Raw genomic sequence first — 27389 nt, 5'->3', positions numbered from 1 at the left:
CAGACGCCCATAGAGTTTTGTTTTTTGTTTTTTGTTTTTTTTTTTTGAGACGGAGTCTCTCTCTGTCGCCCAGGCTGGAGTGCAGTGGTGTGATCTCGGCTGACTGCAACCTCTGCCTCCCGGGTTCAAGCAATTCTCCTGCCTCAGCCTCCCGAGTAGCTGGGACTACAGGCGCATGCCACCACGCCCGGCTAATTTTTAGTATTTTTAGTAGAAATGGGGTTTCACAGTGTTAGTCAGGATGGTCACGATCTCCTGAACTCATGATCCGCCCGCCTCAGCCTCCCAAAGTGCTGGGATTACAGGAGTGAGCCACCGCGCCCAGCCAACAGAGTATTTTTTACATTTCTCTACAAACTCAAGTACAGTGACATTTTGGTAATAAGTATTATTTTTTACACTCAGGAAAAAGCGGTATTTGCAAAGCTGAGCAGGACTATAATAGAGACCAAAACAAAAACCTTATTTAAAACAACCAGGAGCAAAGAGACTGAGAGTCTGTATCCAGGCCTTCCCTTTAATTAGCCATGTGACTTCCAACTGATATCTGAATCTTCTATTCTCTGTGGGCCTCAATGTCCTTATTTGTAAAATGAAAGAGTTGAACAAAACCTCTGTGGTTACCTTCCAACTCTACTTGAGTAACTGCATGATTTTAGAGGCAGTGTCCAAGTTATGTATATTAGGATAAAGCCAATCATATCCCAATTTATAAGGTGCTCCACAGGTCAAAAAGTATTTTTCCCTCATAGTACTCAACGTCTGACAGGGTACACTGTGGTCAAATACACCAAAGGGAATACTTACACTTCACTTAAATACAAGGACTCTTGTACTGAATATAATACAAGGTCTCATAATGGGAGGCACTACAGTAAAATGTATGCCATACTCTCCTGGCAATGTGGGAAAAAATGATATAAAGAGTAAGAATAGACAAAATGATGAAAATTATTTTTGTTAATACTGTGTTCTACTCACACAAGCCTCTCAATATTAAGAGAACCAGGTGTAATAAATCCCTAGACACAGGATTTAGCAGAAACAAATATAAATCTACTTACAAAAGCAAGATGTATTGGCTGAATTTCTTAATGAAAGGTCACCCAAAAGAAGAGGTTAACAGTAAAATAATCCCCTCCTAGAACTGGGCCTCCATAGAACTACCAGACAACAAACACAAAAAAATGGAAGGAAAAAAGCAGCACGCTATTTTCAATCTTTCTAGAAAATGAGAGGAGGAAATGAGAACAACAACAACAAAATTTAAACTACATTAAGGGAATATTTAATTAGCAATGATCAGGTATTTAGCTTTCAGAATATGTAGGTTGTGTGTATTTTTTTTCTAATAAAGCATTTCAAATTCTAATTAAAAAAATACTTTATGGAGGAATTAAAAAGATGCAATAGTGTCAGAGGAAAAGCCGTGATCCCAGAAGTGGAATATTCTAACAACATAACTTACAAGAAACTATGCTATAAAAACAGATTGTTGATTAACACAAACTCATAACAAAATGCAGAGCAGCTATCACAATGGTGCTGTAATAACACTTGGCTGCTGAATTCTTTCAATACATTAAATATCTCCTTGGAGACCAAATTACTTTACATTTTCTTAAAAGACAATTTATTATAGCTTTGTTTTCTTCTCGTTATCTCTTTAAAATATCTCTAATGAAGAAAAGAATACAACTTCTAAATAACTTACATAAAATGGTACTAATGTGTGACAACAGACTTTGGTTTAATATGTTGGTTATTATTTAACAGCACACAACAACCTATTGTCATGACAGATCCTTACCATAATACAATATTCCACGTGTCACATGTATCAAAAACCACTGTATGCCATTATTATGGCACTCATAAAATTAACAGCCTCAGGCTGCTAGTGATTTAAATAATTGATAAGTTTTCAATTAAAAAGGCAACATTTTCAGGTCTAATACAAAAATCTATTTAAATTACTGATAAAAATGTACACTTGTACTGGCCCAAAGCCAGAAAATGCCTGCATCCAAGAGGGGGAAAAAGTAATTCTTCAAGTTTCAACTCAGAGGTTGCAAATTTGTTTTTATTCTTATGCAGAGATATAGGCTGTTTATTTACTTAACCTTTGTAATCAATGAAAAAGAATGATTAAAGGACTAATGGTAAAAGTGCCTCTATTTTTGCTTTCCCACATATGGCTTTTAAAGAAATACTAAGGTGACCACAGGTGTACTAAATTCTATATGAAAAACTAAGCTCTTTTGGCCGGGTGTGGTGGCTCATAACTGTAATCCCAGCATTTTGGGAGGCCAAGGTGTGCGGATCACTTGAGATCAGGAGTTCGAGACCAGCCTGGCCAATATCGAGAAATCCCATCTCTACCAAAAAGTACAAAAATTAGCCGTGTGTGGTGGCGGGCACCTGTAATCCCAGCTACCTGGGAGGCTGAGGCATGAGAATCACTTGAACCCAGGAGGTGGAGGTTGCAGTGAGCCGAGATCAGGCTACTGCGCTCCACCCTAGGCAACAGAATGAGACTTCATCTCAAAAACAAAACAAGACCAAAAACAAAAGAAAAAAACAGCTTTTTGCAAAAAACAATAAAAATGTGGTAATCTGTCAGTATCTTCCCTATGCCTTTATACCAAATCCTGGACTCAAACTTCAGAGCCAAATTGAACCTACAAAATAAAGACCAATGCAAATTTGTAGGAACATGCTGGTAATCATGAGGACTACCAATCAAAACCTACTGTAAGGTTAGGTCCAAATGGTTCTCCTTAAATTTCAATCATAAGAACCAAGACAGATCAAAATGACAGCCAACCTGGCCAGGCACCTTGGCTCACGCCTGTAATTCCAGCACTTTGGGAGGCTGAGGCAGGAGGACCACTTGAGGCCAGGAGTTTGAGGCCAACCTGGGCAACAAAGCAAGACCCTATCTCTACAAAAAATTTTTTTAAATTATCTCATCAATGAGATAGATGACTTCTATTCAGATAAAAAAAAGTGGACCCAAGTAATCTCAGAAACTTTTAAACTAAGGACATGTAATGTAAGATTATGTAATCATATTTTCCTACAACACAAAAATAATTAAACACTGAATTTGAGAAAATAAGCATATGCTGTAAGGAATATATGGTGCAGAAATCACAACTAAGGTATTATATAAACCCAAATTATTCAGAATTTAATAATGATGATGATAGGCCGGGCACAGTGGCTCACGCCTGTAATCCCAGCACTTTGGGAGGCCGAGTCGGGTGGATCACGGGGTCAGGAGTTTGAGACCAGCCTGGCCAACATGATGAAACCCCGTCTCTACTAAAAATACAAAAATTAGCCAGGCATGGTGGTGGGTGCCTGTAATCCCAGCTACTCAGGAGGCTGAGGCAGGAGAATTGCTTAAACCCGGGAGACAGAGGTTGCAGTGAGCCAAGATGGCACCACTGCACTCCAGCCTGGGTGACAGAGCAAGACTCCATCTCGGAGAAAAAAAAATAAATAACAGTGATGACATAAAAAGATCCCGCAAAGAGGAAGGTGGGGGAGAGACAGTGTAAAACAGTAAATGAGCAACAGCTTGGGCATGAAAAGAAACTGAACTTAAATTCCATATTCACATTCATACTAGCTCTAAGACCTTGGGCTTATCTCTTAACCACAGCTTCCTCATCTAAAAAATAAGGATGATAATATCTGTCTTACAGAGTGATTATTAAAACTAAAAAAATTAAATACCTCAAGTATTTTGTATATAGCAGTAACTTAGAAATGGAAATCATCATTATCACTGTAACCACACCCACTAACATTTTCAAAAAGCACAATTTGTAAGATCATATCCAAAAGCACATATCTTTTGCATGTGGTTAAGTTGAATATATAATGAAAGTATATTGATGTCAGTTCTCTGCAATGGACATATGTGAGAAAATTAGAACCCATCTGTGTGTGGGGGTTTTCTAAAAATAAGCATGTCACATTCTCAGGAGAGTTAGCCAATCTATCAATACCAGTGGTAGACCTTTTCAGCAGACAATCCTACTCTGCCTTTCAAGGTACTGATGAGCCCAGCTCTAAATTCTCAGTACACAAAGACTCTCACATAAGTTAATGCGAAGTCAATGGGAAATTGACTTTTCCTATTCTGTGCTGGTTGGAATGCAATGCTCTGTTAATCATCCTATCCTTCTTGTTCTCTATTCTCCTACCCTAAATTAAAACTATTGGCAGAAACCCATACAGACAGTTTACAGTTTTCATTACAATGAAACAATATCCTGGCTGAAGCTGAAGTCTATCAAAAACCTACAACCTAACTGTTGACTAAGATTAGGGTCTCAGTGAAAAGCAAGAGCCCTGATTCCATCATTTCCACATGATTCCAAATGATTCCATCATTTGCATTTGTATAGAACTTTTAACTTTTCAAAGGGCTTTCACATCTATTCTCCCATTTTATCATTACAATGGCCCTGTGCTGTATAAAGGACAAGTATTATTATCCACAATTGACAGATGAGGCAACTACAGCACTGAAAGGTTAAGTGATTTGCCTAGGGCCAAGAAACCACAGTAGAGCTAAGGTCTCCTGACTTCCAGTCCAATGCTCTTTCTACCAGGCCACTGGAAAAGGTTTTGTAAACAGATTACAGACTCAGATATAACAAAACAAAACTTGAGAGGAAGGCACAAATCAAGACTCAGGTAACCTATGTCTCCTCATGATAGCTGAATTTTTCAAGCTTAGTATTGAAGCTTTAGAAATATGCCCTTTTCTCTTGTTTACTTCAGTATCAGATAACTGTTAATGCAGATTTTCAGTAAAATTTTAAACACAAAAGAAAAGTCGTTTCAGAATATATTCAGATCACTTTGATTCAGTAAGTAGCCCTGTAGTTCATTTTCGGTGGGAGTATTATGGGTAGTGCATAAATAACCAACAGTACATCTTTAAATCGTGTATCCATATTAAGCCTGCAGCTACATTGTAACTATAGTCTGGAAGGGTGAGAGAGATCTCCAGTTGAAAGTAGATTTTGAAAAATTTTTTAGAGCCCAGGGGTTCATTTTTAATGAGCCGTTACTTTAAGTACTGCATAAAAAATACAGGAAATTGATAGTCCATTTAGTCTGCATCATACCTAATGCAAAAGTCATTAAGATGCATTATTCTTAATGTTTATGATATGATCAGTAAGTGTCTTTTGAAAATAATGCCCTTAACTTTCACATACGGAAATCCTTGAAACCTTTACCTATTATATAGAAAAATGTATGACAACTGTGATTTATTTACTTGTCTTCACCATGCTCAAGAAACAGCATCCTCAATCACGTTAACATTTTAAAAAATAGTCTTCATTTGTCGTATACTTACATATGACAGCATTGCCTTCATTTCCTCATCACTTCTCACTGTAATTCGATCACCATCTTCATCTTCATCTGTTTAAAAGCACATAATGCAAATGATAAGGTGTGCATTTGTTTAATGCACAAAGGGAACATAATATAAACGGTTTATTACAATGTGATATTCTAACCCTCAATACCACATTTTGGGGGTATGTTGACATTATTAGTTTGTTGTTTTGTTTTCCATTTGGAATATGATCAGAATCTCAATATAAAACTTTCTTTTAGGGATAGCAGAAAATTAAAATATTGCTCATGTCATTCACAACATATCTCTAGGTTAAAGTAAATATAACTGGAGTATGACAAAACAGGTTTGGTTAGCGGAACTAAAAACCAACGAGAGGCCAGTCTTGTTCTACTATCCACACTTTTTAAATCTCCCAAACAGCACCATACCCCGATTTCTCCATTCTTCCTCTCTCCCAGGCAATCTATCATCTCACAACAGCATGATAAAAATGGCTAACACTTACTGAACACTACAATACATGAGGCACTGTGATCTATGCTTCATATGCAATACCTCCTTGAAAACCTCATAACAAACCTGTGACATGAACATCATTATTATTATTCTCTTTCCACAGGAGAACCTAGGCCTAGTGCAAGGTTAACTTGTAAAGCAGCTCTAATACAGGTCTCCCCCATTCTATTTAGCAGCAATTTTTCCGAACAGTTTCACTTGTTTTGCATACTCTCCAGCCATAGAAAGCTTCAAATGCTATTCATGCTATTTTGAAATAATTTAAGTCTTAAGGCTGGAGGACAAGACTTCACAAACTACATAACCAGAATGTGTAAATTTGAGTAAGTATCATCAGAGGCCACATCTAGAAATAATGTATTTATTTCATGATACTTCTCTTATTCAAAGTAGTTTTTGAAATATCTCTTCAAAACTGCTTTAAAAACCTGAAGATAGACTATGTGAGAATATTAAATCTCATTTTTAACCCAAAATGAAATTGTTGGCCTGATCACTTACCCACACCATCTGCCAAGCATGTCTAAGAATGACTTATGGCTATTTCCAAATATATAGTTAACTATTCATCCTTCTATAAAGATTTGTCAACAGTGAGGACAGCCTATGTAGTAGACTGTAAATGCATAGTTGAAAGAAATGCCAAAAACGTCTGGAGCAACGTACAGAGCCTCCCAAGGGGACAACTTGGAAGGGGCAGGCTCTCAGCAGGATGCCTCAGTTCTGGGGTTAACAATCGGAATTATTATTTTTGTTCACTCTTGGGCATATAATTGCTGATTTGATCATATAGAAAGACTGTTCTGATCCCAAGCCTGGAGAACCTCAGACAAATCTCTCATCATGAAGAGAATAAGCTTGCCCAACATGGTCAGGGGATGCTTACTGAAAGTACAGAGGGAGTTCAGTTCAACACAGGGATCTTCCCCTACCACAAGTCAGTGGGTCTTCCCTCCTGTCCGGCTGTAGTTCCAAGGATATCCCCCTGCTTGGTGACTAGCCTACGGGGACCCTAGGAGGAAGCTTGTGTTCTTTCACAATTAGCCTAATTTCAAGCAAAATACTTTCTCCCTTTATCTCTTCAGTGGCCAACAGCAATCTGATAGCATGATCGAAACCGGCACTTGGACCAGTCCTGTTCAGTGACCCATAGCTCTCACTCTTTCCAAGCACTTGTTTTCTTTTCAAGCACTTGTTTCTGGATCCTGGTTCACTGCTGCAGAGTTCCCCAACTCAGTGGGAATCGGTATCATCAAGATCACACTGTCTAAATCTAGGAGAGTCACTACCAGTATTCTGCTATCAAGAGTTGCCTGTTTTCAGAGTAAAGGGCATACACTGGTCACTTTCAGTAATGAAGAAGGCACAGTCCTGAGAGATGTTACACACATAAAGATTCTTTCATTCGCTTTAGATACAGAATCTCTAGAGCCAAATTGGGGGAGAAATGCCATTCTAGCTGTAGAAAGAGAAGAAAGGAGTCTGTCTATATATAAGTTCTAGAAACTAATATTTTCAAGGTTAAGGTGAAAGTTTTCTTAAAAATGCAGGAGACAGGAAAAAACAAAGTATAAATGATATAATGTTACATATCACCACACATGAAAGCACTTTACATTTTTGCTTTAAAACCAGGTCAAATTCTCTTTAAATGTAGGCTAAACTGATTTGTTCTTTATGAAGTTCTGAACTTGGCATAAAAACAAATTCCAGCCTGAATAAAGTAGTTTTTTTAAATAAATCTCATTTCTGCAACTAAGCTAGCTATAGAGATTATGGTTAAAAAGAGACTGCTTATATTTGAATTTCAATATACCCAAGACCTGAATAAGGTATTGTTCACATAGGATGGGCAAGTGCTTATATTTTGGTAAAACGAGTGAAAACCCTTCTTATAATTTATTTTAAAAAGGGGGGGGCACCGATTACAGAAAAATCATTTAAATCACAATCAAGAACAAAAGGAGAGTTCTTCAACTTCTCAAAGCTAGAGCTTGAATCTTTAAGGCTACTTAAACCAAAATATTTTGGAATTCTAAATTTCTAAGAAATCTCTTGAGGGATTATTTCAGAAGAAAAAGATCTGTGAAAGAAGTCAGCTACCAGAATAATTTCTTGAAGAGAAGTTGCATAAAAAGTAGCTATGAAACATTACAAGAGCATTTGCTTAAGTGGACAGAAAACTGAAGCCAAAAGGCTAGAATAGCTTTTGACATCAACCCAGTGATAAAATGTTGGAACTCTCCCCTTAGGGGGTCTGACTCCAAAAGAAGATTTCAGATAAGTTGAAAGAGGCATTCTAATAAAGGCTGGGGATAAAATCAGGCTTATATGGCATACTGATGAATAGTTGTTGTGGGTTAATAGGATACCTAGCTTTATATAGGTATTGGTTTTCTTTACAAACTGCTCTTTGGGAGACTGTCTGATTTGCTCTTTAATATCTATGCTTAGTCGTTTTATTAAAGACTCCTTGTTTTTGTCCAAGAGGAAACTGAGTTAGAAAAGTAACCATACCCATGAGAAGACTGGTGGCTCCAGCCAAAAGGCAAAAGCTGAGCTGTCTCTGACCCCTTGATGGCAGCCCAAGAGCAAACCACTCACCTTAACCTGTAAAGCAAAAATGCACTTCTCTCTAAAGACAGTGAATTGACAGCTTCGAAAAGTTAGTGAAGGGTAAGAAAGCAGAAATACATACTAAGCAAATTACTATGACAGTAGCCTAAAATACTTTTCTGAACAAAAATTTGGATATATACAGCCCATCTAGCCAAGACTCAGGCTAGCTGCCTATCAAACTGGATAAGCTATAAAAATTACACTAGCTGGAACCATAAATCATAAAAACTTACTAAACTGCCACAAAGTTTCAGAGGTACAAATATGTTAGAGAACAACACTAGAAAGTAGTGGTACTAAGAAGCAAGAAAATAATTTGAGCTTTTTCTATCTTATACATGGAGGTTCTTTGCCATCTGACCAAAAAAGCGTTACCGGATATGACCAAGAAAAGGGGTGGGGGTAGGGGAGCAGACAGATCTGATACATTGGTTCACAATGAGAATTCCAGGCTTCTCTAGTTGCCTGGAGCATAGTAATATGATTTTCCAGCACATTAGGGAAGCAAAAGTAGAACCAGAAAGCCTATGTACTGGCTAGATTTTGTTAATGTCACTTAAAATGGAGGAAAAAAATCCTAGCAAGATACCAAATAGAGTGCAGCAGATGGTAAACAAATATTATGAAGCAATCTTCACAAAATCTGCAGTGTGTCACAAATATACAAAATGGCAGAGTTTGGGAAAAGAGAATCATAACAGGCCATATGTTGTTAGCAATTTTATTTGAGGCAACACGCAATCCAAAAGAAAAACCAAGAAGAGAAACATAAAGGCCCAATAGAGAGGAGAGGCAACCTCAGGTAAGGGGCGGTCAGAATGGCCTACTGAGTAAACAGCAGACAAACAGCAGACTCCAGGGAGCTCTCAGCCAAACAGCACCCACTGCAGTGACAGGGGCTCAAGAAGGCTTTCAAGAGAAACAATCTAGCTTCTACAAAGAGCTACAGAAAGTTAAGGCAATATATTATATGTCATTTGTCACACTCCTTCTGTGCCAGGTGGCAATTAGAACTACTGCAAAGGCACTTTTCCCAGGTAAGAGAAAAGAAATGAAAACATAATTATAGAAGTTAGAAAGACATCAACAGGAAACTACCAGAAAAGATGTCATGTTTAAAGCCCTTCTCAGGCACGGAGTTAATGACGTGGGCAGGACCAGAGGCCATACTTTCCATGGCCACATCTTCATATCCATGAGTTTTAATTTAGCTTCTTGCTTCCCTCTTCCTGATTCCTTCCTTACTTCTTTGCTTTCTTCCTCCTTCCAGCAAATAAAAGTACCCACTATGTGGTGGGCACTGTTCTGGGCACTGGGACAGTAACAGTGAAAAAAGAAAAAACAAACAAAATCCTGCCCTCATGGAACATACACTCTAGTGGAAAGAGACTGAAGGAGGTGAGGGAGTGGGCCTTGCTGATATCTGGGGAAAGACTGTTCCAGGCAGAGGGAGCAGCTAATACAAAGGCCCTGGGTCAGAGGAATGCCTGGCATGTTTGACAGACAGAAAGGAAGCCAGAGTGGCTAGAACAGAATGAGAGGTGGGGGGAGAAACACACGGGTTCAGAGAAATAATGGTGGGACAGGTTGAAGCCAGATGCGAAAATGCAGAGCCTTGTAGGGCATTTTAAGGACTTGGTCTTTTACTTTGGAGTGAGATGGAAATCACTGGAGGGTTGTGAGCGTGGTGGTGTCACCTGACTTCTAAAAGAATCACTCTGGCTGCCATGTGGAAAAGAGGCTGTATAGAGGCAAAAGTAGAACAGGGAGACCAGTTTGGAGGCCACTGTCCTAATCCCGGTGAGAGATGATGGTGGCCTAAACCAAGCTGAGGTTTTAAGAAGTCATCACATGCTGGATAAATTTGAAGATAGAGCCAACAGGACTTGCTGACGAATGGGATATAGAAAGCTTATCCTTACTACTTCACTCTTCAACCATCCATGCATTCCAGAAACACACATAGAGTGCCTATTATGTGCCAGGTACCATTATGGTAGGGATTCAAAAATAAGCTGCACTGTCCACTGACCTTAAGGAACAACTAGTCTGGTGTTTGAGTAAAGGACTCAAACTTCTTAATTTTCATACAAATTAGCAAGACTATTAATAAGAAATGACTACTCTCATAAGACTAAAAGGGATTTGGACTTTTTGCATCAGTAATATTTCCAGCCAAAATTTCAACAAATTAAAGCTCTCTTATTTTGCCCCAAATTCTAGGATGCATAATTAACTCTTACATGTTAAATAATTTTCAGGCTCAGTGTAGGTTTATTGTGACCATTTTTCACTAACTTACCTAGTTTTACTTAAAAATGACCCTTTATCTTTTTACATATACAATAGTTTAAGGAAATGAAACTTCATTTCTTCCAAATATTTTATGATTTAGACTCTTCTCTGAAGCAAAAAGAGGCTCCTACCCAACTATTCTTAACAAGATTGTCATGGCTAGCTGAACATAAGAGTATCTCCTACAGGTGTCACTCCAGTTATCAGCTATAGTTGTTTCCTATACTCTGAGAATTTACAACTTCCGGAATTGCAATTTAGCTTTAAATGGTCATACTATGCCAAATTTAAAATGAGACATAATGTGTTGGTCTAAAGATTTCCACCCTAAATACAAAATAATCTTCCAGCAGTTCATAAAACAGCTGAAAATGATTCTGTGCAATAACGAGACAGTATAAAATGGGGTTGAAGAAAGGCACAAATTCAATAAATATTTATCCTATAACCATGTTTTCTGAACCAAACTCAGACACACGGTTTGACAAGTGTGAAGATACTTCTGAGAGCTACAGATTAGAATACATGAGTGTAATGGAAAAGTGAAACCACATGGTTTTTATAGGTTTAAGACAGCATTTGTCTACATGGACTTAAAATGCATGTTTCAAGTCACCAGTGAGATTTTACTGTCCAGGAACACCAATCCAACAGTCATTTTATAGCAGTTACTTCTCTAGAGAAAATGCTGGCAGAGGAACACAAGTAACAGATATGCACAGGAAATGCATTAGTGGGCATGGTTGATTTTTATCACCTCATGTGTTGGTGTACTCATTAATCTGCTAATGAAACTCTGAAAATCAGCAGGGGTCTCTGGGCCTATATGAATGTCAAGCTCTTAGAGCATATGTAGGACCCAGAAATGCAAACACACAGGATTTTTTATGGTTATGGAGTTTACCTTCATCTCAGAAAGGTTCTCACATCTGGGAAAAGAAAAACTATTCCATAACTGGTGTGGAATCAACTATCTGCTTGAAAAATAAAGTTGGATCCCCACCTGATTTATTTCACCAAAATAAACTGAAGATGGTGCAAGAATTAAGAAAAACAAGGGCTGGGAGCAGTGGCTGACACCTGTAATGCCAGCACTTTGGGAGGCCGAGGCGGGTGGATTACCTGAGGTCAGGAGTTCGAGACCAGCCTGACCAACATGGTGAAACCCTGTCTCTACTAAAAAATACAAAAATTAGCCGGGCATGGTGGTGGGCACCTGTAATCCCAGCTACTAGGGAGGCTGAGGCAGGAGAATCACTTGAATCCAGGAGGCAGAGGTTGCAGTGAGCTGAGATCATGCCATTGCACTCCAGCCTGGGCGACAGAGCAAGACTCCATCTCAAAAAAAAAAAAAAAGAAAAAAAAAGGAAAAATAAACAAATTCTGAACTTTGTAATAAAAATACATGCTTTTTATAAAAACCCACAATACGACACATACAAATTTATATAAATAACTGTGTGTGTGTGTCTAACCTCATTAAAGTAGAAGGAAAAAAGAATATCAATGAATGTTTCTTCAATATCCTGGACTGTAGAAGACCTTTCTAAGCATGACATAAACCCAGAAGTTACAAAGGAAAATAAGTAAGTTTGACCATGTAAAAATTTTAAACTTCTCCACGGGAAAAAGAAGAGAGAATAAGAAGACCAGAACAAACCGAAAAGAGCAATAAGCTGAACAAAAACATTTGTAACACACGAGACAAAGGGCCAACCTTAATATTGGAAAACCCTTAAATCAATTAGAAAAAGATAAATAACCAAATAGAAAAACAGGCAAAGACGACAAATAGTTTATAGAAATGAAATACAAATAGCTGGCCAGGTACAGTGGCTCATGCCTGTAATCCTAGCATTTTGGGAGGCTGAGACGGGCAGATCACCTGAGGTCAGGAGTTTGAGACCAGTCTGGTCAACATGGTGAAACCCCGTATCTACTAAAAATACAAAAAAATTAGCCGGGTGTGGTGGCGCGTGCCTGTAGTCCTAGCTACTTGGGAGGCTGAGGCAGGAGAATTGCTTGAACCCCTGAGGTGGAGGTTGCAGTGAGCCGAGATCACACCACTGCACTCCAGCCTGGGCGACAGAGTGAGACTGCGTCTCAAAAAAAAAAAGGAAATTAAATACAAATAGCCAAATACAAATGAGAAGATATTCAAGCTCATTTACAATTTTAAAAATATAAAATAAAACAGTAACATAGTAATATTTTCACCTATCAAACTGACATTGACTAAAAGGTTTGCTAATATCCAGAGTTGATGGGGTTGGAGGGAAATGGGCCTTCTCATACCTTGTTGGTGTGAGTGTAGATTGGTTCTACCTTTTGGTGAGCAAACACAGTAATAGATATTGAAATGTAAATACGGGTATTCTTTGTCTCAGTAGTTCCAACTCTAAGAATTTATCTTACAAATTTATTTCCACAATGATATGGTTTGAATATTTGTCCCCTCCAAATCTCATGTTGAAAAGTGATCCCCAATGTTGCAGGCGGGGCCTGGAAGGAGGTGTTTTGGTCGTGGGGGTGGATCCCCCATGAATGACTCAGTGCCCTCTCTATGGTAGTGGGTTCTCACTCTGTTGGTTCATGTGAGAAACTGGTTGGTTGAAGGAGCCTGGCACCTCCTCCACTCTCTCTTGCCATGTGACACACCTGCTGCCCCTTCACTTTCTGCCATAAGTAAAAGCTTCCTCAGCAGAATGCAAGCAGATGCTAGTGCCATGCTTGTACAGCCTGTAGAACTGTGAGCTCTAGATGTAAGGGAGAATAAGGACCTAAAAGAGGTCCTTTTAATAAGAAAACAAGGTTTAGGGCCAAAAGGTGAGTTCTGCAGACAGATGTCCCTCTCCTCACCCAGCCCTAACTCCCCTTGGAAACACCATGCCCAGAAAAAGAAATCAGAAAGAATACAGCTCCTCAGGCTTGACCCCCTTGGGTCAGTCAAATGTGGGAATTTGATTTGGAGGCCTGAATTGTCCACCACCAACCAATTATATCCCATGCTCAGGCTATAACACAAATAATCCAAAAACGCAAATTACTCATTTAGATTTAGACCATATACATTTTATAATTTTCATTTGAATATGGACACACATAACGTTCCACTCATTCAACAAGTGTGTTCCTCTAAGGCAGCAAGCTCATTACTAAGAAGAGAGAAAGAGTGGAATAAAACATCGTACCTATCACTAAGTGACTCAAAATGTAATGAGGGAAGTTAACATGCACACACACACCAGAAGGCAGGCTGAAGGGGTTCCCTGCTCTAGTAAAGATGCAGAGAGATTAATGCCATCTGGAATCACCAGAGGTTTCATTGAAGAGACGCCATTTCTCAGAACTGGAGAATCTGTAACATTACCTGACCTTTCCCCTCTTTTCCACTCACTCAAATCTTTTTCTCTACATTTATACAAAACAGGTACATTTGACAGCTACCCTATCTCTTGTTGCTTAATTCATATCACTAACTATAACACCATTTCTTTTATATAAGATATCAATTAGTGTTAGGTATATTTTCAGTATTAAATGTATTACTATAAGGCCAGGTGCGGTGGCTCACACCTGTAATCCCAACACTTTGAGAGGCTGAGGAGCGTGGATTGCTTGAGCCCAGGAGTTCAAGACCAGGTTGGGCAACATGGCCAAAGCCCGTCTCTACAAAATATACAAAAGTTAGCGAGTGTAGTGGCATGCACCTGTAGTCCCAGCTACTCAGGAGGCTGAGGTGGGAGGATTGCTTGAGTCTGGGAGGCAGAGGTTGCAGTGAGCTGAGATCGCACCACTGCACTCTCCAGCCTGGGTGACAGAGCCAGACCATTTCAAAAAACCAAAAACGTATTACTATAAGTATTTCTTTAATTATTAAAGTTGTATTTATTCGAGGGTTGTTCCATTATACCCATAAGCCACTGAAATATTTCCAAAATTCCTTATAAGCTATATCTTCTCAACTATTTCTTAAACATAGATTCCATTTATTGGTTCGGATTTTTGGTTCAGAAAAAAAAGTCACCACAAAATAATCATGAAAAAAGCCAGCCTAGGATTTCAAGTCTATAGTGGAAAGTACATGATAATCCAAACACAAAAAAAACTAAGAACTGTCATTATTTTGTCTGTGGGTGTGTTTTGTATTTATTGTTTTTCATTTAAAACTGGCCCACATGCAGATGGGCACAGAGCTGCTGCCATTGATGGGGCAAAAGAAAGAGCATGATATCACAGAATGTAAACCTGGAGTAGTAGAGGTTTATCTATATTTACACTTAACAGGCTTTTGACACACTTGGGGATAAAGAGTGCAAGTTTTATAGTCAAAAAGATGTGTGTTTGAACCTGGGCTTCACCCTTCCAAGCAATCACATTCAGCAATCATTTCAGGCCTCTGAGCTTCAGTTTCCTCACAGGTATAATTTTCCTATTTCACAGACTCAGTATAAAGATTACTAACAATTTAGGCAAGTCATCTAGTACACTGCCTGGCACAGAGCAAGCTATCAATGAATGATAGTTAAAATAATCAGTATTATTATTATTATGAACCCTAACTGGAAGCCAATGAGGCAGGCACAGGCACATCAAGCCACTTTGGGGACCCGAAAAGCAAGTAAAAAGTACAAAGTAAACTTCTTTTTACCATGCTTAAGAACAACCAGAATATATGATTTCAATAATTATGACAACTCTCAAAACAAGTCAGTACAGTGGTTGAGAATATACACTCTGGAAACTACTCCAGAAATTCCACTTTACCACTTAACAGCTGCAAGACTTTCAGCAAGTTGCTTAAAGATTTCCTTTCCTCAACCAAAAAACAGAGCTAATAACGTCCTTTTAAGTACTTAGTGGGTACAGTGGCTCACACTTGTAATCCCAGCACTTTGAAAGGCCAAGATAGGACTATCACTTGAGGCCAGGAGTTCAAGACCAGCCTGAGCAACACAGCAAGACCCCGTTTCTACAAAAAAATTTTTTTAATTAGCTAGGTGTGGAGGTGGGTGCCTGTAGTCCCAGCTACTCGGGAGGCTGAGGCAGGAAGATCACTTGAGCCCAGGAATTTAAGGCTGCAGTGAGTATCATCATGTCACTGCACTCCAGCCTGGGCAACAGAGCAATACTCTGTCTCAAAAAAATAACGAGTACTTCGTGGGGATCTTGTGATGGTTAAAAGAAATAAGATAACCCATGGAATGCTCTTAGCAAAGCATCTGTCAACAGTAAGTACTCCGAATGTTAACTATCAGACTGTCCATGAAACCCATGGAACCCTCAAGGAGTTACTGCAAAGAGTCTGAATAAAGTTTGCAACACTAGTATGTATTTCAGACAGATGTACTATTTTTCTATAGTACAGAGTTCAATGTGACTAATAAAATGCTAATTACATTGAGTTCTACTCATTATAGCTTTTAAAAACAGGCAATGATTGTCAAAAAATGTTCAAACAATAGAGAAACATACAAAGTAAAAAGTGTGCTCATTCATCCACCCCCTCCCGCCCCCACCAACCCAAGCCTCAGGCCCCAAGTCCACTTTCCAGGGTAAGTCACTGGAAAGTACTGTAGTAGGCACTCTTCAGATCCTATCTTTCAATACACACATAAAGTCGGGGAAGCGTGGTTGGATAGTTTACAAAATGGGATCATACTATATGCATTATTTGTTTATTCAACAATATTTCACAGATATCTTTCCGTACAAATGTAAAAAATCCTAACTCATTCTTTTTAGTTACTGTTGAATGCTTTGAATTACAGATAAATAGTAATTTATTAATCCATTATAATAGGCATTTAGTTTACCTCTAATTTTTTGCTATTGAAAATAATCCCACAAGCCTGAGCCAGGAGGTCAAGGCTACAGCAAGCTGTGATCTCACTACTGCACTCCAGCTTGGGCAAAAGAGTGAGACCCTATCTCCAAAATAAATAAATAATCCCACAATGGGCCAGGCACAGTGGCTCACATCTATAATCCCAACATTAGGGAGGTCAAGGCAGGAGGCTCACTTGAGGCAAGGAGTTCAAGACTAGCCTGGACAACATAGCAAGACCCCATCTCCACATAAAATTTAAAAATTAGTCAAGCATAGTGGTGCATGCATGTAGTCCCAGTTACTTGGGAGGCTGAGGTGGGAGGATTGTGTAAGCTCAGGAGTTCAAGGTTACAGTGAGCTATCATGCCACAGCATTCCAGTCTGGGCACCAAGGCAAGATCCTGTCTCTAAAAATAACAATAATCATCATCATGATCTCACAATGAACACTTTGTTTGACAGGCATTCAACACATGTGTAGCTATTTCTGTTGAACTGCTTCCTGACAGTGGATCTGCTAAGTCAAAGGTTTTGCACATTTTATATGTTGATAAGAAATGCCAAATTATCCTCCAAAAAGGAAATACTCATTGTATTCTCTGTAAGTAACCATCTTCATAAAAAACAGAAACAAAAAAGTATCCTATTGTGGAAAAACTGAAATTTTTCTACATTAAGAAGTGACCCTCTGGCCAGGTACAGTGGCTCACACTTATAATCCCAGCACTTTGGGAGGCTGAGGTGGGTGGATCACTTGAGGTCAGGAGTTCAAGACCAGCCGGGCCAACATGGCAAAACCCTGTCTCTACTAAAAATACACAGATTACTTGGGCATGGTGGCGCACACCTGTAATCTCAGCTACTCAGGAGGCTGAGGCATGAGAACTGCTTGAACCCAGGAGGCAGAGGTTGCAGTGAGCTGAGATCGCACCACTGCCCTCCAGCCTGGGCAACACAGTGAGAGTCTGTGGCAAAAAAAAAAAAAAAAAAAAGAAAAAGAAAAAGAAAAGAAAAAAGTAGCCCTCATTTAAAAAAAAAAAAACTACAGTTCTTACTTCATCCCTCTCAGCATCTGGGCCCTTATGCTACTGACTATCTCATCGTAGCATGACTCATTCCATGATGTCCTCTGCAATGACCTGGTTCATGACAAAACAGTTTTCTAGTCCCCAAGTCACCCTGGCCCTGTCCCCAGGCCAACTGTGGGGAAAAAGGAAGGACTAAAGACCTGAAGTGTTCCTGTCACCATCTAGCATCCCTGCCAAGCCCCACTAAAACAGAATTATTCCATGTAATGCTCATGGTAAAAGCTCTACTTTCTTGCTATGTTTTAAAGCAGCAATGGATTAAAATCTCTTAATCAATAATCATTGGCCTACAGGTAGTTTACACGTTTCATTTTGTCCCGCAATATTATTACAATCAGGAGCAAGAGCAGATAAAGGTCATGCTGGTAATTAAAGCTATATTGTAGAAATATGCTCACCCAAGATATGATTAAATAAGAAAATATTACTCAGTTCAGTATCATCATTAAACTTGTATCAATTTATAAATATTTAAATGTACCATATGATGGTCATAAATAATCTGTTTTTGTCAGTTTCTAAAGTAATGCCACCCATAAACCCTTTAAAAAATGACTGCAGAAAGGAATAGTCAAGAAAGTATACAAGCCAGACTTACATTCAAATGCTGTAGTTGTTGCTTCAGGCAGAACCTGGCCTATCACATCCTAAACAAAGAAAGAATAAAGAAACACAATTAGCCATCTTCTTTATTGCTAACATGTGGCAAATCCTACAGGAAATATGAGAACCTGGGAAAGATTTTTGAAACGTTAGCATAAACTATAAAAACATTAGCTCATAATCACACTTAGCCCAGCAACGTAAACCCAGAGTTTAAAGCTCTATTCCAGGAAGAAAAATATTTAAGAAACCTTTTCCACATTTTATTAATAACATATTTTATTCTCAGTTCAACAGTCTATATACAAATAAACCGTCATGTATTTACAAAAACTTGGTTTCTTCTATGGGAGGCTGTGGAATATACTACAGTTGAAAGAGAAAGGGGTTTTGAGAGTCAGACTGACGTAGGTCTGAATCTCTGGGAAAAAAATCACCTAACCTCTCTGAGCTTCAATTTGATTACCCTCCAAAATGGGTCTGGTAATACTTATAGATGTAGCTTAAAAATTAATCTAATAAACATAAGCTTAGACCTAGCACATTGAAGACATTCAACAAATGTAGTTCCTGACATACAACAAGCAACACTGTGCCTCGCACTCATCATGGTAGGAGTTCAACACCCAAGTTTCCGTGATGATATAAACCCATTATGCCACATTTAACACAAACAGTTCTTATCAACCTTTACTCTTAAGCAACAGAAAACATACTTAATGACACCGAAATAAAGTTAATCTAGCCTACAACAAAAATCTAAAAAGGGTATATAATCTGACATCAATGCTTAAATAAATCTATAAAATTGAAAACACATGAAAATTAGTATACTGAGACAGCTTAATTGAATAAGCACAGAACACCTAAGCTCTGGGGAAAGTGACCCTCCATCATGTCCAGTCCAACTCCAATGGCCTGCAAACCTCATTTCTCTCCAGGAGCTCTGCCACAGTGTCCCTCCCAGGCTGCACCAGAACTGGCACCAGGCAGCCGGCTGACAAAGCCGCTCGCAGTATTTCTCAGCAGGGAGCCCATAGCCTTTCCAAGCAGGGCACTTAGCAGAGTGGCTGCAACTTCCTTCTAAAGGCAATTCTTTAGAAGCTTTTGCTGCAGTGGCAATTTGCATAATAGTCTTGCCTCTACAGTGCTTTTTTTTTTTTTTTTTCAAAAATAAATCTGTGCATATAAAACTGATCAAAGAGGACTATCTTAGGCAGTCCTTGCTCATTACAGCCAAAAGAGATTTTTTTTTTCTGAGTCTACTCCTCACAAATGAAACATCAACTTTTTGAGGAAGCATCTATAAAAGATTTTAGTGTTAAAAAATTATTTCTACACTCTCATAGTTAGAAAGTATTTATTGACAGGAAACTGTAAAGGGAGTACAGAATAAAGCACACAGGCAATCCAGTGGAAAGCCTGAAAACATGAAATTGCAGCCAAACAGCTACGGCTGGATGCTAGCTCTCTGGCACAGCTGAGTGCACAAAATCTCTCTGTGCCTCACTTTCCTCATGTGTAATATCAGATCTTAGCTGTACCTAACAAATGAGTTAGTATTTGTAAAGTACTCAGAAGAGTGTCTAGCACATGGCAAGTGCCATATTAGTGTCAAATAAATAAAACAAAACACCAATAACTGGAATATTACAAAGCTTACTTCATAATAAACTTTGAAATTCCAGCACCCTACAATCAGTGGAGGATGGTGATTCACTCACTGACTTCATCCTTCAGCAGTATTTATTGAACACCCATTCTAGCCAGTGTAGGTTTAAAAAAACGAGGGGAAAACAACTGCTTCATCCCCAACTCTCTAAGTCTAGGTTATCACCAGTTATTTCCAGGAAACTCCGATCTTGAGATGTGAACTGTACCTCTATAGTGTTAGCAAACTAATTTAGGCTCCTTCCTACTTAGGAATAGCAGACCCCATCAAAGTGCAGCGTTCTAACAACCACCTGAAAACCTGCTCAGTGGCAATGGCATGCCTTAGCCCATCGACATAAACAAGGCACTGCACATGCTCCTCATCTGATACGAGGAAAAGGGAGAAAGAACAAAGCAAACTTGAGTGAGAGAATCATGTGAACACAACCAACCATTTTGTTCTTTAAAGCAAATAAAGTGGGGCAATCATAATGACAAAGAGGTAAGAAGTTTAAACATCAGTAATATCTACTAGTCATTTTAAAGCAGGGTACATTTGATGATTTTATATACATTTTCCAGCTAAAGTGACTTATTTCCAAGCGGCCTTCTTCTGCTCTTGACAATATAACATGTACCTAACTAACCTAAAGAAGGTTTCAGAAGAAAACCGGGATGGGCGCAGTGGCTCACACCTATAATCCCAGCACTTCGGGGGCCGAAGTGGGTGGATCACTTGAGGTCAGGAGTTCAAGACCAGCCTGGCCAACATGGTGAAACCCTGTCTCTACTAAAAATACAACAAAATTAGCTGGATGTGTGGTGTGTACCTGTAATCCCAGCTGCTCAGGAGGCTAAAGCAGGAGAATCACCTGAACCTGGGAGGCAGAGGTTGCAGTGAGCCGAGATCAGGCCACTGCATTCCAGCCTGGGCAACAAAGCGAGACTCTGTCTCAAAAAAAAAAAAAAAGAAAAAAGAAAACCAAAGTTTACATATTTTGATGATGACCATTTTTTGATACTTTTCTTCTTCCTTTCAATAAATCAGACAAATATCTGACAGATCCAAAACATCATTGAGCATCTACAACATGCCACGAGCATAAAGATCACAAAGCTGTAGGCTACAGGACAATAAAACTTGATCCTTGACTTTAGGAAGATTATAAACTGGTTACGGAGATAAAGACAAACCTGAAAGACTAGTAATATAAAACACTTAGAGTATAAGCACCAAACAAAAGACATAAACAGCCAATAGTATTTGGTAACTCAGGAGAAAGGAAAAAATCACAGACTCAGTTTAGACAGAAATCTGTGTGTGTGTGTGTGTGTGTGTGTGTGTGTTTTCTTCTTTTTTGAGATAGGGTCTCGCTCTGTGACCCAAGCTAGAGTGCAGTGGTGCAATCACAGCTCCCTATAGCCTCGACCTCTGGGTTCAAGAGATTCTCACACCTCAGCCTCCCTAATAGCTGGGACCACAGGTGAGTGTCACCAAGCCCCCACTAATTTTTGCATTTTTTGTAGAGATGGGGTTTTGCCATGTTGCCCAGGCTGGTCTCGAACTCCTGAGTTCAAGCGATCCACCCACCTCGGCCTCCCAAAGTGTTGGCATTACAGGCCTAGGCCACCACTCCTGGCCCAGAAGTCTTATAGATGAGGGGAAATCTGAGCTTGGAGACCACAGAATACAAAAAGAAGAGGGGAGAGGGTTGGGCATTCTCTCTCATCACACACTAACCAGACCTCTTGTATAGTTTTCCCAAAACTAGGAACTCAGTCTCCAGGGAAAAAGAGAAACACAGAAAGCTGCAAAACAGAAGACCCAAATGTCTCTACCTTTGAGGGTCAGGTCGGCCTCCATACTTCAGCCAGTCCCTGATGATTCAGACAAAAGACAAGGCCCAGAGAGACCGACTGACTTGCCCAGGGTCTCCCAGCTATTTGATGCACAGTGACTGGAGCCCTCAACTGCTGACTTCAGGTCCGAGACACTCAGTTATGGCTGACTCGGTGACTACAACCTGCTTCTGGCATCTGTGTCAGGTTCTGCCAAAAATTAGCTGGGTGGCTTAGGAAGGTATTTTCCCCCGGTGGGGTTCATGCCTCTTCATTCGAAATGAGTCTGAATTAGATGAGGGGATTCTTCCAGGTTCCACATGACTTTAAAGTTTAAGGTTCCAAGCCAGAGATGCTGACGTGTCTCTTGGTTCTTGCCTTTTCTTGATGAAGAGATGAAGTAAACGTGGAGAACAGATCACAGGAGTCTGCCATGATCTGGGCTTGAACATTTGCTAAAATGGAGCACTAGGAGATAGCACTGAACACCCATTGCCACAGGTTCTTCGTCAGGCCTTTCTGACAAAACATGCTCCACCTGGGCTTACCTAGCCAAAAGTGTGCAGACACCTGGCATGCTGAGCTCTAGTGGTGGGGCCACTCGTGTTTCCTGTTAAGCCAGTCAGCCTTGAGCCAGGTACAACAGATGCTCAAGAAACAGAAGACCCAAGTCCAATCCCTTATAATAACAATCCCATCAATAATAACAACACTAATGGAGTGCTTACTATGTGCTAAGTTGTTCTGAGTGCTTTACATGTATCAACTCAAGGAGTCCTCAGAACTCTAGGAGGTAGGCATTACTTTCACCCCTCCCCAACTTTTTTTTCACAAATAAAGAAACTGAGATACAGAAGATACTTGCCCCAGTAGTACAACTTGCAAGTTAAACAACCTGGCTCCAAAGTTTGTGGTCTTAAACACTGGGCTATTCTTGAAATAATCACATAACCAAATAATATAATCACATAATAATCAACCTTCCATTGTTTTAAATGAGTAAGAGAAAGCCCGTCTTTCTCATCACAGTCACAATCTCACATAATCTTTCCAAGTCTTTGAGGAAGGTACAAGTTTCCCTGTTTTACAAATAAGGAAACTAAGGCTCAGAGAGGTAGACTGACTTGCCTAGTCAGTGGGACAGCTTGCAATTAAACCCAAATTCCTTGACTCTAAACCTAGTGTTCTGTCCACAGAACCATAATTGCATGCATCCTCTTTTAAGCTCCCTTCTTAAACAAGTATTTTGGGGTCCTATGAAGAAACAAAAACAAACATACCTATCTCCTCCAGAAGTTTACCATCTAGTGGAGGAGACAAAGAATCATGATCAAACATGTGCTTTGCTGGGGGACCCACACAAAGCTGTGACGACACAGAGGTGGGGCACATAACCAAGAATGACACAGAGAAAAAGCACCACTTGGCTTGGAAGGACAGGTGGGAATTGACCGGTGAAGAGCAGAGTGCAGACAGCCTGGACACCTGCGAGAAATGAAAATCAACCTATATAAGTGAGGCACAGAAGTTTATGGGGCCGTGAAGAGAGATGACACAGGTGCCAGGCAGACAGGGGCCAATTCAGATGTGCCCAGAGGACCACATGAAGGAGCCTGGGCCTTATCATGAGGGGAAATCTGTATGTGCATGACTGTGTGGAGAACTCTGGATACAAAGAGAAGGATGGCATTTGATGCACAATATGGAAAGCTCCTGGTCAAGGCACCCAAAAATCTGCATGGCCTGGGCAGTCAGTAACATCTAGAACTCAAAATGAAGTTATAGAAATCAAATTTTGATTAAGTTACCCAAGACAATGAAAAATCACATCACAAATCTTCCTCCTCCCAAGATCCTGCCACCTTGCCCACTCTTAACTTGCAGGTAGTGATGTGCTTTTCGGAATGTCCGCTTCTGTCTTCCATGCCTCAGTTATTCTGCATGTAGAATGGGCACAAGGCACCCTGTCTATCTCAAATGAATACCAGAAAGATTAGAAGCGGCTGCAACATGTAGGGAAAGAAACCTACTAAGTCAATGAAACAAAATTTTAGTTCTGGTACTGACTCTCCCACTCAGGAGCTCACAGCTTTGGAAAAGCCATTTCACCTCACTGCTCCTCAGTAACTATCTGCAAAAAAGAAACATCAGCTGAACAGGCCACCTACAGTGTTACACTCTGCTCTAAAATTCCATCATTTTATTTGAAATATATTCTGAAAAATCTGAATGTAAAATATCACCAATTCTAAGATGCACATTTTCCCTTACTTTTACCATCTCTGAAACTGGACTCATTTTAATAACGGATGATGTGTCATACTGTCATGGTTAGCATTTTTTTCTAAGTAAAATGTCTTACATTCAATGATGCTTTAAGTTTGCTCAGGCTGGGCACAGTAACTCACACCTGTAATCTCAGCTCTTTGGGAAGGCCGAGGCAAGCAAATCGCAGGAGTTCAAGACCAGCCTGGGCAACATGGCAATACCTCGTCTCTACAAGATACAAAAATTATCCAGGTGTGATGGCATGTGCCAGCTACTTGGGAGGCTGAGGTAGGAGAATCGCTTGAGCCCAGTAGGCAGAGGCTGCAGTGAGCCGAGATCGTGCCACAGCACTGCAGCCTGAGCGACAGAGTGAGGCCCTGTCTCAAAATAAATTAATTAAACAGTGTGCTCAAACATGGTAAGTTAAAGTTGTCCTTTTTCCCTTTCTCAGCTGGTCACCAAGTTCAGAGAACTCAGTAGAAAAACAAGGCTGGAATCTGTCCAGGGACATTCCCCGAAACACTTGGGGGGAAAAAACCTCTCTTCTAGATTCAGCAGTTTGCATTTGCGTGGTTGTGTCTGTATGTGTGTCCCAGCCCGGGCCATGAGCTCTCTGAGGGCAGGGGTTCAGTCAGATTGATCTATCTCCCCAGGGTCCTAGACATTTGCCAGGTTTTAGTGGTTGCAATTTATCAATGCTGTGCCTGAAGCAATAAAACTGCCTCCACAGGAAGCCAGCAGTAGCCATTGCCACTGGCTCAGGTCACCAGTGGTCAAGGTGCTGACTACTCAAGTCCCTGAGTCCCCCTTGCTGGCATCCGGACACTGAGATTACCACTCACCAGCACATCCCTGAAGAGTAACTGCGGCCCGGAGTGCACTGTCCAGTCCACCGCGCCACTATTTGGGATCTTGATGCGAATTACCAGCACCTGGTTCTCCATGGCAGGAAAGGGGCCAAGGGCTAGCCACAGCATTACAGGTTAAAGAGGCTCACATCCTGGGGTAGGGGAAACCCACTGGCCGCTGGTTAGGAGGGGGCTCCAAGAGGTGACAAGGGGAGTGAGGGGCAGAGGACAGAGGGTGAAAACAAGGGAATGGAGGATGAGGGGGAGGGAAGAGGGGAGGGGTGATCAGGAACGCACCCGCAGGCACCGAGCCTGCCTAGGCCGTCGGGGGTCTGAGGTGTCTCCCGGGGAGGGTGCACCGGGAAGCGGGCAGAGGCCCGCAGGAACTAGCGGAGGTCGGAAGGTTCTGGAGTTGAGCGAACGCTATGGTGAAGGTCTCTGCCGCCGTGTGGGTATGAGGAGGCAGCAGGGCAAGGACTCGGTTTGGGGGAGATACAGCGGCAGGTGTCCACCGCTCGTCAGTGGACTAGGAGAGGGTCCTCGACTGGAGGGGACTCAGTCCGGGGCTATTAAGAAAGAGCCCCAGGGCCGCCACACCACGGAGAGTCCCCGCGGGAGGTTCAAGGGGCGAGTCTTCTGCCCCACCCGGAGACACACGGCGCGGCGCGCGCAGGCTGAGCTCCGGCCACCCGAGGCCGCGCGGACCGGCGGCGGCTGCGGCGGCGGCGACGGCGGTAGCGGCGAGAGGAGGAGGAGGAAGGCGGCGGCGACACTGTTACTCCGGAACCAAAACGCGCGGCGCCGGAACCCCGGGAGCCGACGAGCGGGACCCGCCTCCCGCGGCGCCATGTTGGAAAAGGGCAGCAGCTCCCGGGACGATGCGCCCCCGGCGTGGGAAGCCGAGGAACCGGCGCGCGGCGCGTGGCGCGTGGCGAGTCGGGGAGAGACTGGTCTTGCTCGCTCAGGAGACCCTCATCGCCCACAGAGCGCCCGCGGCGACCCGGTCACGGCCCTTCCATTTCCTGACCCTGCTTAATGACAGCGAGGTGAAAACATCTACCAAACGAAGGGTAAAAGGCTGGAGTCCGCCAAAAGCCAATTTAAGGCTTAACATTGCAGACCGTTTGTCTTTACAGAAGCTTCAAAGACGGGGCTGCAGCTCCCGGTTATCCCCACTTTGTCAAGCCATGAATCTGAATGTTCGTGGGGTTGTGTGCATCGAATCAGCAAGAGCAAGGCAAGAACTCAAGAAATAGTTCTTTTTTATCCCCCCTTCCAAGTCACAGGTTCAGAGGATCATCATCTTTCTCCTACATTAGCAAAACATATTTGCATTTTTCAGTGAAGTTCTTTACCGCACGAGTGCCCTAAAATAGCAAACAGTTCCCTGTTCAAAAGCAATAGTAAAGAAATTCGGCGAAGAGTTTAATTGCCTGGGGACAGCTGCAGTAGTCACATCATCGCCTCTTATTAAACTGTTGCAGAAATATTCGGTCTAGTCCATGTATTTTCAACTAAATAGCACTGCTTACGCAGTTGGTGATATCACGGAAGTAGCAATAAACCTTGGTTATCTTTTTTTTTTTTTTTTTTTTTTTGAGACGGAGTCTCGCTCCGTCGCCCAGGCTGGAGTGCAACGGCGCGACCTCTACTCACCACAACCTCAGCCTCCCGGATTCAAGCGATTCTCCTGCCTCAGCACTACCACCCCCACCAGCCCCCAACCCCTGCCGAGTAACTGGAACTACAGGCGCGCGCCATCCGTGCCCGCTCATTTTTGTATTTTCAGTAGAGACTGGGTTTCACTATGTTGGCCAGGCTGGTCTCAAACTCCTGACCTCGTGATCCGCCCACCTCAGCCTCCCAAAGTGCTGGGGGGATTACAGGTGTGAGCCACCGCGCCCGGCCAACCTTGGTTATCTTCAAATGCCTTGTTACCTCAGATTTTAAAGTGCATAAGGTTGTAGAACGATGGTGCCTCTACAGAAGTTTCTTTACAAATTGTAACGTGTAGGTTCGTCCTTTATCTCTTTCTTATGAAGGTGCACGAATTGGCTTTACTTTCTGGGGTTGAATTTTGTATAAACTCGGTTGAGGAGGCGTGTCAGTTTCCCTTCTAACAGTAAGGTGCTTGATTAATGTGAGAGAAAAAAATTAATGTTGGTCATTTTCAGTTACAATACCAAAATTTTTTCTGCATACTTTACTCTGAGTTACTTTTATATTTAATTTGAAAGGCCATTGTAGGAGATAAATTATCACACTTTAAGTTACTGTAAATCAATAGCTTAGGTAGAAATTCATTTAGTCAGATCCTTCAGATATTCTAGGAATTTCCCCTTTTCACCTGCACTTCACTTCTGTGAAAAATAAACCGTTCATCAAAAGTCCTCATGTACTTTTATTAAAAGTTCATTTCCTATTATTTTAGAAAA

General features: G+C 41.0%; 2 protein-coding genes across 14 annotated transcripts in view; one reads left to right on the top strand and one right to left on the bottom strand.

The window, feature by feature from the left end:
- MAP2K5 (mitogen-activated protein kinase kinase 5) overlaps nt 1-25742 on the bottom strand; it is a 267047-nt gene extending 241305 nt beyond the window's left edge. For 7 of the 13 annotated variants that reach the window (XM_055098504.2, XM_057299879.2, XM_057299880.2 and 4 more), the window contains exons 1-3: nt 24949-25294; nt 18342-18390; nt 5387-5454 (exon numbers count right to left, since the gene is read on the bottom strand). In XM_055098504.2, coding sequence (XP_054954479.1) covers nt 5387-5454; nt 18342-18390; nt 24949-25083 — 252 coding nt within the window. In that variant the 5' untranslated portion in view covers nt 25084-25294. Of the gene's footprint in view, nt 1-5386; nt 5455-18341; nt 18391-20829; nt 20948-24948 lie in introns of all 13 variants that reach the window. The other 6 variants (XM_055098505.2, XM_063596751.1, XM_055098503.3 and 3 more) reach the window with 4 other exon arrangements.
- Nucleotides 25141-27389, top strand: LOC134729084 (methyl-CpG-binding domain protein 2-like). The gene has a single exon (XM_063596755.1). The coding sequence runs from the start codon at nt 25211-25213 to the stop codon at nt 25988-25990; it is 780 nt and encodes a 259-aa protein (XP_063452825.1). The 5' UTR covers nt 25141-25210; the 3' UTR covers nt 25991-27389.

The sequence above is a fragment of the Pan paniscus genome, chromosome 16 (genome assembly GCF_029289425.2).
Source record: "Pan paniscus chromosome 16, NHGRI_mPanPan1-v2.0_pri, whole genome shotgun sequence".
In the NCBI taxonomy this organism is placed as follows: domain Eukaryota; kingdom Metazoa; phylum Chordata; class Mammalia; order Primates; family Hominidae; genus Pan; species Pan paniscus.
Note: the sequence above shows the minus strand (reverse complement) of the source record. Positions and strands in the feature narration are given on the sequence as shown.

Coding starts and splice junctions, on each gene's coding strand:
- LOC134729084 (XM_063596755.1), top strand. CDS start 25,211: ATGAGGGGGAGGGAAGAGGGGAGGGGTGATCAGGAACGCACCCGCAGG.